Source organism: Lytechinus variegatus, chromosome 10, assembly GCF_018143015.1.
Source record: "Lytechinus variegatus isolate NC3 chromosome 10, Lvar_3.0, whole genome shotgun sequence".
In the NCBI taxonomy this organism is placed as follows: Eukaryota; Metazoa; Echinodermata; class Echinoidea; order Temnopleuroida; family Toxopneustidae; genus Lytechinus; species Lytechinus variegatus.
This window is the reverse complement of record NC_054749.1, coordinates 29,130,129-29,142,623: the sequence shown is the minus strand read 5'-3', so window position 1 is coordinate 29,142,623 and position 12,495 is coordinate 29,130,129. Positions and strand designations below refer to the sequence as shown.

The following is a 12,495-nucleotide window of genomic DNA, read 5'->3' as shown; positions in this document are numbered from 1 at the left end:
CCATTCTTTGCTCACCCCCCTAAAAAAAGCAATGGTAATAATGCAATAAAATGAAACAAAATTTCTTTATGAACGCTCTGTTCCAGAATTTGATGTTGATGCACTGGTCTCAATTTCATCCAATGTCATCCAGTGTTCTTTCTGGCTCATATAAACAATGGTTGCTGCTGACACAGGCTGAGAAATCCACCAAGCTTTTCAAGCAAATCACATTCTGTGCATTTGATATATGCCTACATTCCTGTGCATACATTTTCTTCTAAAAGTGGCCTCCTTCATAGTCAAATGAGTCAATAATATATTCGTTCAAATGTTTTTCCTTTGCTGCTCAATCATCAAAGGAAACCCGTCGTTCATGCTTGGTCGCCGAGTGTGCCTTTTTCACTCTTAATCTCTCTCTGTTTGCAGATTCCACTCTAGAATGATATAAAAGGTAGACACAAGAAAATTCAATTATATTTCAAAAATGAAATTTCTTTCAGTGGAAATCCTACAGAGCATCATTTTGCTTCTAATGTTCCCATTTTATAAGTCATAAACAAGCAAATTTTTATTTTATATTTTGGGGGGCTACTTTTCACAACTTACTGTCTACATGTAAACCTTCAATATTGGATAAGCATTAACATTGAGATGAATGGGGGGTGTCTAGGGCCCCTTTTTCTAGGTTTCCAGGCTCTCATGAGCATTTGGGGCTAAATCGCCCTTAAGAACCTATTCAAGTTTTACCCTGGTCACAAAACAATGATGGAGGGAGCTGAGGAGAAAATTCCTTTTAAAATATGCAGCATTGGCTTTGTGTTTAACTGTAAAATACTGTTATTTTAAAACATAAAAATGATTCTTTTCTTTCATTCAAGATCAGAAAATGAAACATAAGAAACTCTATAAAATTCTTGATTTCAGTGATATACTTCTCTAATTTTTCTGACTGTATTAATACCACTTAATGTGCAGCGGGTGTTTCGTAAAGCTGTTCAAAATTATGACCGAATTTACACAAGACCTGTAACCCTTTCTTGGGTGCTAAATCAGATTATATTTTGATTCCCATAAGCTTAATATCTTTATAGATCAAAATTCTCATTGTAAAGAGGCATATGAGTGAAAGTCAGTAATACCTCGGTCACATTTGCTCTACGGCGCTGTACGGCAAGTCATAAAACAGCCGTTTTATTCATTTTTATTCAAACCACCTATGTATAGCTGGTACAAAAATTGTTAAACGACTGTTTTGACTCGCCGTACAGCCGCCCAGAGTAAATGTGATCGAGGTATAAGTCATCCAAGTTTCAATCCGGTTTAGTCACAAACTAAGAGGGTTGCTGGATTCACCTCAAGAAGTCACCCTCATCTCAACCGCTTGCTCCTTTAATACATTTCCAGATTCAATTCAATATATTTCAAAATTTTAATAGGGTTATAGAAATGCATTCCAATTACGTGAAAACAGAAAACGTGGGGTATTTTATCTAGAACAAAGTAAGGTTACTGTTCATGCATAATTTATTAGATAACTCTGTACAGCTTTATAATTTAATCCCCAGGAGGACTTTCCCTTCTTTACTTTCTTACCTTAATCTTCTTACAGCCTTGTCCTTTTCATTTGGTTCCTTAGGTTTGCGCTCTGCCTCTGCGACCATATCTCTGATCTTTTGAAGACAGTCACTGAAGTTTCTGATCTGTGACCTCGTTCGTTCAGACACCAATACCATCTCCCCTCTGCTATTTATTTTATTCTTTTGCTAAATTGGGACAAAAACGGTGAATATATAGTGCTCTGTATTTACATTGGGAAAATCATGTGCTGGTAGTGAATTGTTATGCTAACAATGTTTTACAACAGAAAAAGCTGTTCTCCTTGAACATTTTTATCTGCATTATTCAGCATCCCCTTCCCATTAAAAAAGGGGGAAAATACACAGTACCCATATATCCTAGAAAAAAAACACTTTAACGACTAAGAAGTTACATTTTCCTCCCAATCAAACATCCTTCAATCCAAATACATTTTTAACTAGAGTCAAAAGGGGCCTAAGCTTTCGATCCTAGTAGAATCTTCGTCAGAGGCACATTTTTAAAGGGGAAGTTCACCCTGACAAAAACTTTATTGTAAAAATAGCAGAAAAAAATAATAAACAAGTGGAATGCCTCTGGCCGTCTCACCTGCATCACGCAGTTCAATATAGCAGCAGTGCTAACTTTGAAAACTACTCTAACTCGCACAAGATGTTCAGTGATACATGGTTACTCTTATGTCCACTTTTTATGAATTAGACCAATAAACTTACAGAGATATGATAGTTATTCAACAAAAAACCCCAACATGGCCAAAGTTCATTGACCTTACATGACCTTTGACCTTGATCATGTGACCTGAAACTCGCACAGGATGTTCAGTGATACTTGATTACTCTTATGTACAAGTTTCATGAATCAGATCCATAAACTTTCAAAGTTATGATGGTAATTCAACAGATATACCCAATTCGGCCAAAGTTCATTGACCTTTGACCTTGGTCATGTGACCTGAAATAAGCTTAGGATGTTCAGCGATACTTGATTACTCTAATGTCCAAGTTTAACGAACTAGACCAATAAACTTTCAAAGTTATGATGGTAATTCAACAGATACCCCCGATTCGGCCAAAGTTCATTGACCCTAAATGACCTTTGACCTTAATCATGAGACCTGAAACTTGCACAAAATGTTCAGTGATGCTTGATTACTATTATGGCCAAGTTTCATGAATCAGATCCATTAACTTTCAAAGTTATGATGGGAATTCAACAGATACCCCCAATTCGGCCAAAGTTCATTGACCCTAAATGACCTTTGACCTTGGTCATGTGATGTGAAACTCATGCAGGATGTTCAGTGATACTTGATTAACCTTATGTCTAAGTTTCATGAACTAGGTCCATATATTTTCTAAGTTATGATGACATTTCAAAAACTTAACCTAAGGTTAAGATTTTGATGTTGATTCCTCCAACATGGTCTAAGTTCATTGACCCTAAATGACCTTTGACCTTGGTCATGTGACATGAAACTCTAATAGGATGTTCAGTAATACTTGATTAACCTTATGGCCAAGTTTCATGAACTAGGTCCATATACTTTTTAAGTTATGATGTCATTTCAAAAACTTAACCTCAGGTTAAGATTTGATGTTGACGCCACCGCCGTCGGAAAAGCGACGCCTATAGTCTCACTCTGCTATGCAGGTGAGACAAAAATATTGCCGAAGGTTTGAGAAAAATTCATCAAATAATTAAAAAGTTATTAGAATTTCAATTATCTGATATGTGACGTCATATGCGAGCAGCATTCCTACATAGCGAATGGTAAAAAATCAATGAAATGTCATTTTCTCAGAAAATTGAAAATGGTTTTCACTGTACCTTTTGTATATCAATAGATAAATTATTTCACACCCGATCATGAATAGAAAACAAAATAAAGCCATCAGGAACCATGCAAAATTTGAAATTCATGCATTTTATATTACATAACACATTGGGCAGCTGCTCATTTATGACATCACAAATCCAAAACTTTGAACTCTAATAACTTTCTTACTCTTTAACGGATTTTCCTCAAAACTTTACCAATATTTTTTACTATTTTTTCTGCTATTTTTGCAACAAAGTTTTCTTCAGGGTGAACTTCCCCTTTAACTAATAACTTCTCTCCTCTTCCCTCCCACCCTTCCCCTTCAAATAGCTCCCCCGCCCAAAACAAATCACATATACACCCTGATCCACACACACACACTGTCCACCCCCCCCCCCCCCCTCCTTACACCTCATCATGGTACATTAGAAGATGAACAATTACCTGAACTTGGAGTTTATCTCTCACATTCTGAGGTAGCCATTCTGCTGTAGCAACATGAAACCTGACATCCACCTTCGTTTCCACTATGTAAAAGGAAATAACTTACATCATTACGTATCCTTCTCATTAACTTGAACTATACAAAATATTTATAGGCTACTATTATATTAGTTTGCATTAGAAGTGAAATCATTTCCAAATCAATTCAATGGTTCTATGATTCAACATTTTATTATAAATTTCAGGGTGCGATTCATAGATTTTGAAATCTGTTTTTTATCTTCACACTGTTAGACCCATATTAACTGTGCAAGTTTCTGTATTTAAAAATAAAAGAAACATTAAACATTATGAATAATTCACTTCAATTAGGATTTTGAATAGGTTTCCTTTTTAAAAAAGCAAAGTGTATCCCAATTCCATGAAATAAATGAAAGAAGCAGTTTAACTTTCATTCGAATCAAAGAATCTCCTAAGATTGGTAATTTTTTATCCTTTTGTAAGATTTCCTGTTTCATATTCTTTTCAATATCTAAATTTTTTTCTAATGAAAATTCAATTTAAAAAAATAACCTTACATTAGATGTGGGCAAGTGTCTTAAATAGTAAACTAGTGATCACAATGCTTCATCTATTGAAAGAAAAATAATAATCATAATTTTCTTTCACATGGCATACTTCTGTCAGCTCAAGCTGGCATATGTTAGAAAACAATGTATTACCTTTATTTACATTTTGACCCCCTGCTCCACCACTTCTGCTGTACTTCACCATCAACTTATCTGAAATGAAAAATAATAATTGAATATTCTTTATTTTTCTCGAGATTGGTAATTGCTGTGCATTCATTTTCAAAATAAAAAAAATGTATTATAAAAATCATGAAAACCCAATCGGAGCATTCATATATTTGACAAGTGTGTGCTTGAATAAAGTATACAATAAAAACATTTTAAATAAAATGCTTACCATCATGATAAACTGATAACGTAGATTCATTCCATTATTTTGATGTTTTGTGTGGATGGAAGAACATTAGATGGCCAAAAATATCAGGGCCCCATTGCAGAAAATATACCATTATGGTAACTTTGTCATCCAATGTTAACTTTAATAGCAACATTCATCAATAGCCAAAAAATATCAAGGATTCCATGCAAGTTACTATTGCATAATGAAGTTACCATAATGGTAACCATTATAAAAAGGGGCACTGATGCAACCATCTAAAAAAAATAAAATAAAATACGATGGCACCTATCTACAAACAAATCACCTAGTGGAAAATTTGAAATGTTGCCTTAATTGGCCTTATACACAAAGTGACTCCCCCCCCCAAAAAAAAAAAAAAATATATATATATATATATATATATATATATACATATATATATATACATATATATATATACATATATATATATATATATATATAATATACATATATAAATAAATATAATAAAATAATAACGATAGTAATAATACGTAAATAAATAAATATATAATACAATAAAACAAACATTATAATAAGTGAATATAATACAATAAAATAGAAATTATAAAAAAATAAGTAAATAAATATTTCAATAATGATAACGAATGAATAAAATAAAATAGTAAATAAAATAATGGATATAATGATAAAAATTATAACAATTATAACAAAACTAGCACAGCCCTAAAAAATACATTCTAACTACATCGAAAAAGAAAAAAAATTATATTCTGTGCACATTTTAAAGCAACATGATCTCTCGATTATATAAGCTTAAATCTCCATGAAAATATCTATGAAATTTGATTTTTTTTAATTTTTATTAAATATTAATCAAATACATTTTAATGAAAATAACAATTGTAATCCTGAATCGACAATGCATTTAATGAATGCATTGGTAACCTCAAAATCAGTTTCCACATCAAACTTAAAAAAAAATTAACTTGCAACTTAAGGACAAGTTGATTTGAATAAAAAGAGGAAAGGCCAACAAGCAGAACACTGAAAATTTCATCAAAATCGGATGTAAAATAAGAAAGTTAATGACATTTTAAAGTTTTGCTTTATTTCACAAACGGTTATATGCACAGCCCAGTCGAGATGTAAATGAGGATACTGATGATGTCACCCGCTCACTATTTCTTTTGTGTTTTATAAGAAACATGAAATATTCTAATTTTCTTCTCTTTGTCCTATGAAAAAAGTTTTATTTCTCAATAAACATGTGGAGCTACCATTGTTTAACATTTTATAGTTCAGTTAAGTTGGTCCTTATCTGTGAAAATTGAAATATAGTATAATTCAAATTATAAAAAAATAAAAGAAATAGTGAGAGACATTATTGATTCTCTCATTTGCATGTGACTACTTTTGAATATAACTATTCTGTGAAAAATAAGCAAAAACAAAAATGTCATAAATTTCACATTTTACATCCAATTTTGATGAAATTTTCAGCATTATGCTTGTCTGATTTTTCTCCATTGATTCATATCAACATTTTGCTGTGGTGCACTAGACCTTTAAACATACATAGCATACATATACATAGCATAAGTATAGCAAAGGAGTGTAGCATTGAAAATGAGGCCAATTTGAGAATAAAAGCTAATTATGTAAGCCTGTTTCAAATAATCCATGTTACCAAATACATGTAAGATAAAGGGGTGTTTAAATAATGACTGAATAACTTTTTAAAATCACTGTAATTTTCATTGAGATCAATATGTTCAAAGAAGCTTCATATGGGTCAAAACTATACTTACCAACTGGAATTTGTCCACTGAACTTTAACCCAGAATTCTGATCTGTTGTCTGAATAGAATGAAACAAATTGTAAACTAGGAATAAATAATAAACACTAAAATTTTATATTTTGGAATTTATAGCGTGGTATCCTAAGCTGAAGTATAAATGTATAGACTCCAATTCAGGGTTTCTTTTCAGCACTGCCCTTGCAGTCTGAACTTAGGTTATTTGAGTTTAATGATATTCAGTTGTCATTCATTCTTCGAAGAATGAATGACAACTGAATATCATTAAACTCAAATAACCTAAGTTCAGACTGCAAGGGCAGTGCTGAAAAGAAATGCAAATGAACATAGACAGAACAGAAATGTACAACAGCTGAAGAATAATGGAAATAAACAAAATAGCAAAATGACAAAATAACCATCCTACACTAGAATCGGGCAGATACGCGTTTGCGCAGACAAGGGGAACTGCGCAGACTTGGGGGAACTACCTGCCATACAATAATACCACTAGTACCAGTCACAATTTTTTGACTACCTAATTACCCGTTTCAACAGAGAACAATATATTTGGTACACTGACTGAATCTAAGTTAGTCATTGTTCTCTCGTGTACTAACAGGTAAAACAGGTATGTGCAGGTAGTCAAAGAATTGTACCCATTTATTGTATCTCTGGACAGGTTTTGTGTCTGGACACTCAATTTTATTTGTAGAAAGTCATTTGCCTTACGGTGATTTGGAAAAATTTTCATGCGAAGTTTCATCAATAATACTAGCAAATATAGATTGATAAAGTGATAGAAAACAAAATAGAAGATGATAACAACCACTGAATTCATATTTTTAGTGTAATCCAAAGACAAAGAAAAAGGCTTCAAATGTATAAAGACAGTGTCAGGACACCCGACCCCATCCTACTGGGTGGTGTACCTCATGTGACTTTCTCGTTGAACTTGAAATTGTGAAGTCTTGCTCGCTGTGTGGATACAGTTTGTTCAAACTGTAATTGCTCTGGAAATGTCCAGCATTCAGGCGATTTGGTGTCACAAAGAGATTCCTCCGATGTCCAAAAAGGCAGAAAGCACGTCTCATCATCATAATCGACATTTGACAGTTGTTAAGAATAGGAAGAATTAGATAATTCAGCTACATACGGCGATACCCATACATGGGACTGTAGTGTAATAATACGATGCGCATGTAAATTATTAGACTGTCGTGCAGCGCACAGCCTTCGAGCTTCAGCTTTGAGCACATCTCTATGGCTTTGAGCTAGCTTTCAGCGCAACACACGCACACAGCAGAAATGTACACGGGCACTCCTGTCTCGTCGGAATACGTGTTTAATATATCATGATATCACTTGGGAAGACATGAAGGTAGCGTGGCCGAGCGGTCTAAGGCGCTGGTTTAAGGCACCAGTCATTTCGATGGCGTGGGTTCGAATCCCACCGCTGCCACATCTTTTAATTTTTTTAAGTAAGTAGTAAAATGAAGATCCAGTAAAATGAAGATCCAGCTGGACTGACGTGAGGGACATTTTTAATTCACTGTAGAAGCATGGGGTCCATGGTAAAAAGCAAACTCAAACGTTTTTGGAGCCGTCTTCGACAAAGTTTTAATGAGGCTGGCTTGAAATTTAGTTATACCAATCAATTTTTCTTCTCATTTTTTACTCTGCTGATAGAGTACGATTCTAGTAAGAAAGGATGTGTTACCCAATTGCAAAAGTTGCAAAACAGAGCTGGAAGAATAATAATTATAAGTTCAATCAAACATAAAATCGTATCGAACTGTAATATTCACCAAATCCTAATCTTTGGAATGTCGTCGACAAAAATGTATAAATTCTTGATTTTCAAAATCATTCATGATCTCAGTGCCCCTTACTTAAAATATTTTTTTTAATACTATTTATCACAACTATTGCAATTCAATTCTTTATCTCCTTATATAAAATCATCTTCTAATTATAACAAGTTCATTAGGACACTTAATGACCAAATCCTGAATACTATTTCCCTTTAAACCAAAGTTCAAAAATATAATTGGGGTGCCAGTGGGTGGAATCAGTTTTTACGTACTGTAGGATAGGGTGGGGTTGCTGTTCTCTCCCCCTTTAACTGATGTTGCTTTTATGTTATACAAAATTGTTAATGAATTTATTTTTGTAATGTGAATTTCATCTTGTTTATTTTTATATAGCTGGACCCCTCGGCAGAACAGTGACTGTCAAATGGCTCAGCTGAGCAGAGCGACCCATCCAATGTTATTTTATCATATGATGTATTATGTTGTAATGTTATTGTTTTTATTTTGGTAAATAAAATAAAATCAGACTTTGCAAAAAATTCATCTGCTTCCTACGTTATACCCAACCAACAAAGCCCCCCCCCCCCTTCATTAATACTTTTTCCAATGAGCCAAATACAAATATAGGCTATATTGTTATCATTTTAAAAATAACATTGATAACGATTTTGAAAAATAAATCACATTACACTGCGTAGGCCTAAGCCTTGTATGCACACTGATGGGAACTGAACTCCGATACAGATCAAGAAAAAGATACGTCCGATCGTAATGTGCTTCGGAACCGCGGAACTGGGGCTGAGGGACCAAAGTCAGGACAAATTAACACGTAAAAATTACAATCTGATTGTGATTTTCTACAATTGTCAGCCCCCCCCCCCCCCGCCGTTCCATACACACACACCTTCAAAACCGTTCCGCCCCTGCAGTGATAGAAAGATAATATTACTTCTTAAATATGTTCTAATTACATTATGTCTAGTCTATACTGTGATATAATTCATGTTCTTGTCCTGAATGGGCATACATCATCACAGTGCATTTTTTTATGAAAGTGTATACATAAATCGATTAAAATCGGTTAAGATTCATCGTCAATATTATTGAAACTCTGATAGTGGACATTATTTATGTCACTTATTTATCAAGAGTTTGTCCAATATTAAGAACAAAATATGTTCTCTTTCGGAGCCCTCGAATATACTCAGCATAAATTATATTAAAAATACACTCCTATAATAACTTGTAAATCTAATACAGATGAAATGATCAGCTGGGTGCAATTTTCTTTTTCAGCCATTTTGATTAATTCAGTTAACACATAGCTCCATTATTTAACAGAAGGAGCAGTTGCACACCCATACCGTTGTTTAGCAATGTAATCATTTCAATTGGTTCGTTTTTATGGTGTACAATGACAATAAAATGTGTAAAAAAAAGTGTGTATGTTTTCAAATTTTATTTCATTCGCTGATATAGTGACATCAACTTTATGACAATATATTATTAATTGAAGAATTATGACTTCATAATACGCACCAAGATAATCAATTATTGAAGTTACCCCCCCCCCCCACACACACACACCCCCATAAGATATACAGATGAACCTTTTTTAATATTAATTTCCAGTTTTTAAATCAATGAGTCCATAATCAAACAATAATGATGATGAACTGAATCTGGTGTGAAATCGTGAAATACAATTAAGTTTAGGTGCCTCCTTTGAACACTATTTGTTTAATCATGACCTCAGTAAATAAACATAAATAAGCGATATATAACTCGCTCAAAGTCTGGTTCTGAGTGGTGGTACACTATGGACCCACTCATGAGATGGGTACATGGACGCGAAGATGAATAATACGAAAACTCTTCGAAATTGTGTGAACATGGTTAATCTTTAACTGGCAATTTGTGTTTGGTTCCCTCTGAAGGGTGACTCCTGGTACGCGGTTTGTCTGTTAATGTTTAAAGCAATCAAAATTTCTGAATCACCTGAACTTTGGACTGTGATGGCATTATTTATCCAAGTGGGGACTCTAGAGTATTTTGGTGGGGGTTGTAGAGGGGGCAACACCTTATATTTTTATCAATTGTTACTCCAAAGGGGTGTCGTAAAATTACATGATTAAAGCCTCTCTCATTAATACTCTTTTTCTCTTTTTTTCATCTTCCATTTTTCCCTTTCCTCTATTCTTTCCTCATTTTTATAAAGTTGATTATCAGGCTCTCCGACGCAGGCCCACGCTCGGGCCCACGCTGCCCCATGCTTTGGTGGCATCCTTGTCTTTGGTTGCTGAAGTAATACTTTTTCAATGTCCCGGACGTCTCGTCGGTTGCAAAATTAATCACAAATTAATGACTTTGGCGTTTCATGGTTAATGTTACGTCAGTCTAGAGTACTGCCTGATCCAAAACAAATTTAAGATTTGTGATGTAAAAATGGCATGAAAACAGAGTTGAAATTGAAGACCTTTTTTTTGCTTGTCAAAATATTCCTCCGAAAAATTTGCCCCCCCCCCCTTCCTTTTGGAAAATCCTTGATCCATTCCTGGTCTAGAGTCACTTATTTGGGATGAAAACTAACATGTTCCAGAGTGCTATATTTGAATAAAGAAGGAATCTTAAGTTTAGTTTTCATTACTGTTTAAACTTTTAAACACCTTTTTTCTACTTTTTAAATAACTTGTTTAAACCTTTATATAATTTGTTTAAAAGTTTAAACGAAAATTTTTGTTCAACAAACATGCTTAAAGGACAAGTTCACCCCAACAAAAAGTTGATTTTAATAAAAAGTGAAAAATCCAACAAGCACATCACTGAAAATGTCATCAAATTCGGATGTAAAATTAGAAAGTTATGACATTTTAAAGCTTCGCCTAATTTTGCAAAATAGTTATATGCACATCTCGGTCAGTATGCAAATGAGGGAACTGATGACATCACTCACTCACTTTTTCTTTTGTATTCTATTACATGAAGTATGAAATATTCTTATTTCCCCCCCCCCCCCTTTGTCATGTGAAAGTGAGTTTTGTTCCACCCTAAACATGTGGAATTAGCAATGTTTAACTTTATGTGGTTCAGTTAAGTTGGTCCTAAATGTCAAATTGATAAAAATCAAAATATATTGTATAAATCAAACAATAAAAAACAAAAGAAACAGTGAGTGATGGACATCATCGACTCTCTCATTTGTATGTTACCGAGTTGTACATTTGACAATTCTGTGAAAAAAGCGAAACTTTAAAATGTCATAACTTTCTTATTTTACATCTGATTTTGATGAAGTTTAAGCATTATGCTTGTTTGATTCTTTATAGATTCAAATCAAAATCTTTATGGGGTGGACTTGATCTTAAACAAACGTGCTTTTTTACCTGTTTACAGCGAATGGTGAAGAATATATGGGTTTTCTATAGATACTACTTAGGGGATCCCTGGGGTAAATAGTGATTTTTTCATCTTATCATAATTATTTCAGATTTGAAGTGTTTTAACTATTTATTGAACATAAAAAGGATTGTTGAAAATAAATTGTTGGTAAATAATGTCTCCAGAAGACAAAAGTTGTAAAATTCAACCAGTATTTATCGGTTAGAAACACTCGCTCTGTGCATACCAGTGTAATGCTTTGTGAAACTTAAAAATGTATGTTTTTATCAATGATGACCTCAGTACTATTATGTTTTTCATTTTTCTATATTCATTTAAATCAACCTTTCATTGTTCGTGCACCAGCTTTACCTTTAAATGTATTATGATGAAGTGACTGGAAATAAGAATGCGAATATATGTTTACCATTAAAAGCGACGGGAGACTGAAAAAGGACATGTGTTGATTAAACGGTTTGAAATATTCATGTAAAACAAACATCCAAAATGGCTTTATAGGGAGAGGTGAAGCTCATGTACATTTATCTGATCATCTCAACACTCATATACCAAACATTCCCCAAACATCATCTTGGGTTAATCATTAATAATATGTATACTTTGCTTTTGCAACTATTCAAACAAATGCCGTTAGAACCATCCAATAGCGTGGCGTCTTCTTCATAAATAATTAGGGCCCTGTACCACTTCG

The 12,495-nt window shown here is 33.5% G+C and overlaps 1 protein-coding gene and 1 non-coding gene across 2 annotated transcripts; one reads left to right on the top strand and one right to left on the bottom strand.

Annotated features, from left to right (window-relative positions):
- LOC121422672 (peptidyl-tRNA hydrolase ICT1, mitochondrial-like) lies at positions 1 to 7,840 on the bottom strand. The gene is made up of 6 exons (XM_041617834.1): positions 7,524 to 7,840; positions 6,604 to 6,652; positions 4,564 to 4,623; positions 3,842 to 3,924; positions 1,576 to 1,745; positions 1 to 416 (listed from the first exon to the last, which is right to left on the bottom strand). Exons 1-6 carry the CDS (start codon positions 7,698 to 7,700, stop codon positions 329 to 331), a joined length of 627 nt encoding a protein of 208 aa, XP_041473768.1. The 5' UTR covers positions 7,701 to 7,840; the 3' UTR covers positions 1 to 328.
- A 131-nt stretch (positions 7,841 to 7,971) lies between these two features.
- Positions 7,972 to 8,053, top strand: TRNAL-AAG. Its single transcript has one exon. It is a non-coding gene; the product is annotated as a tRNA-Leu (tRNA).
- Positions 8,054 to 12,495: the final 4,442 nt, after the last annotated feature.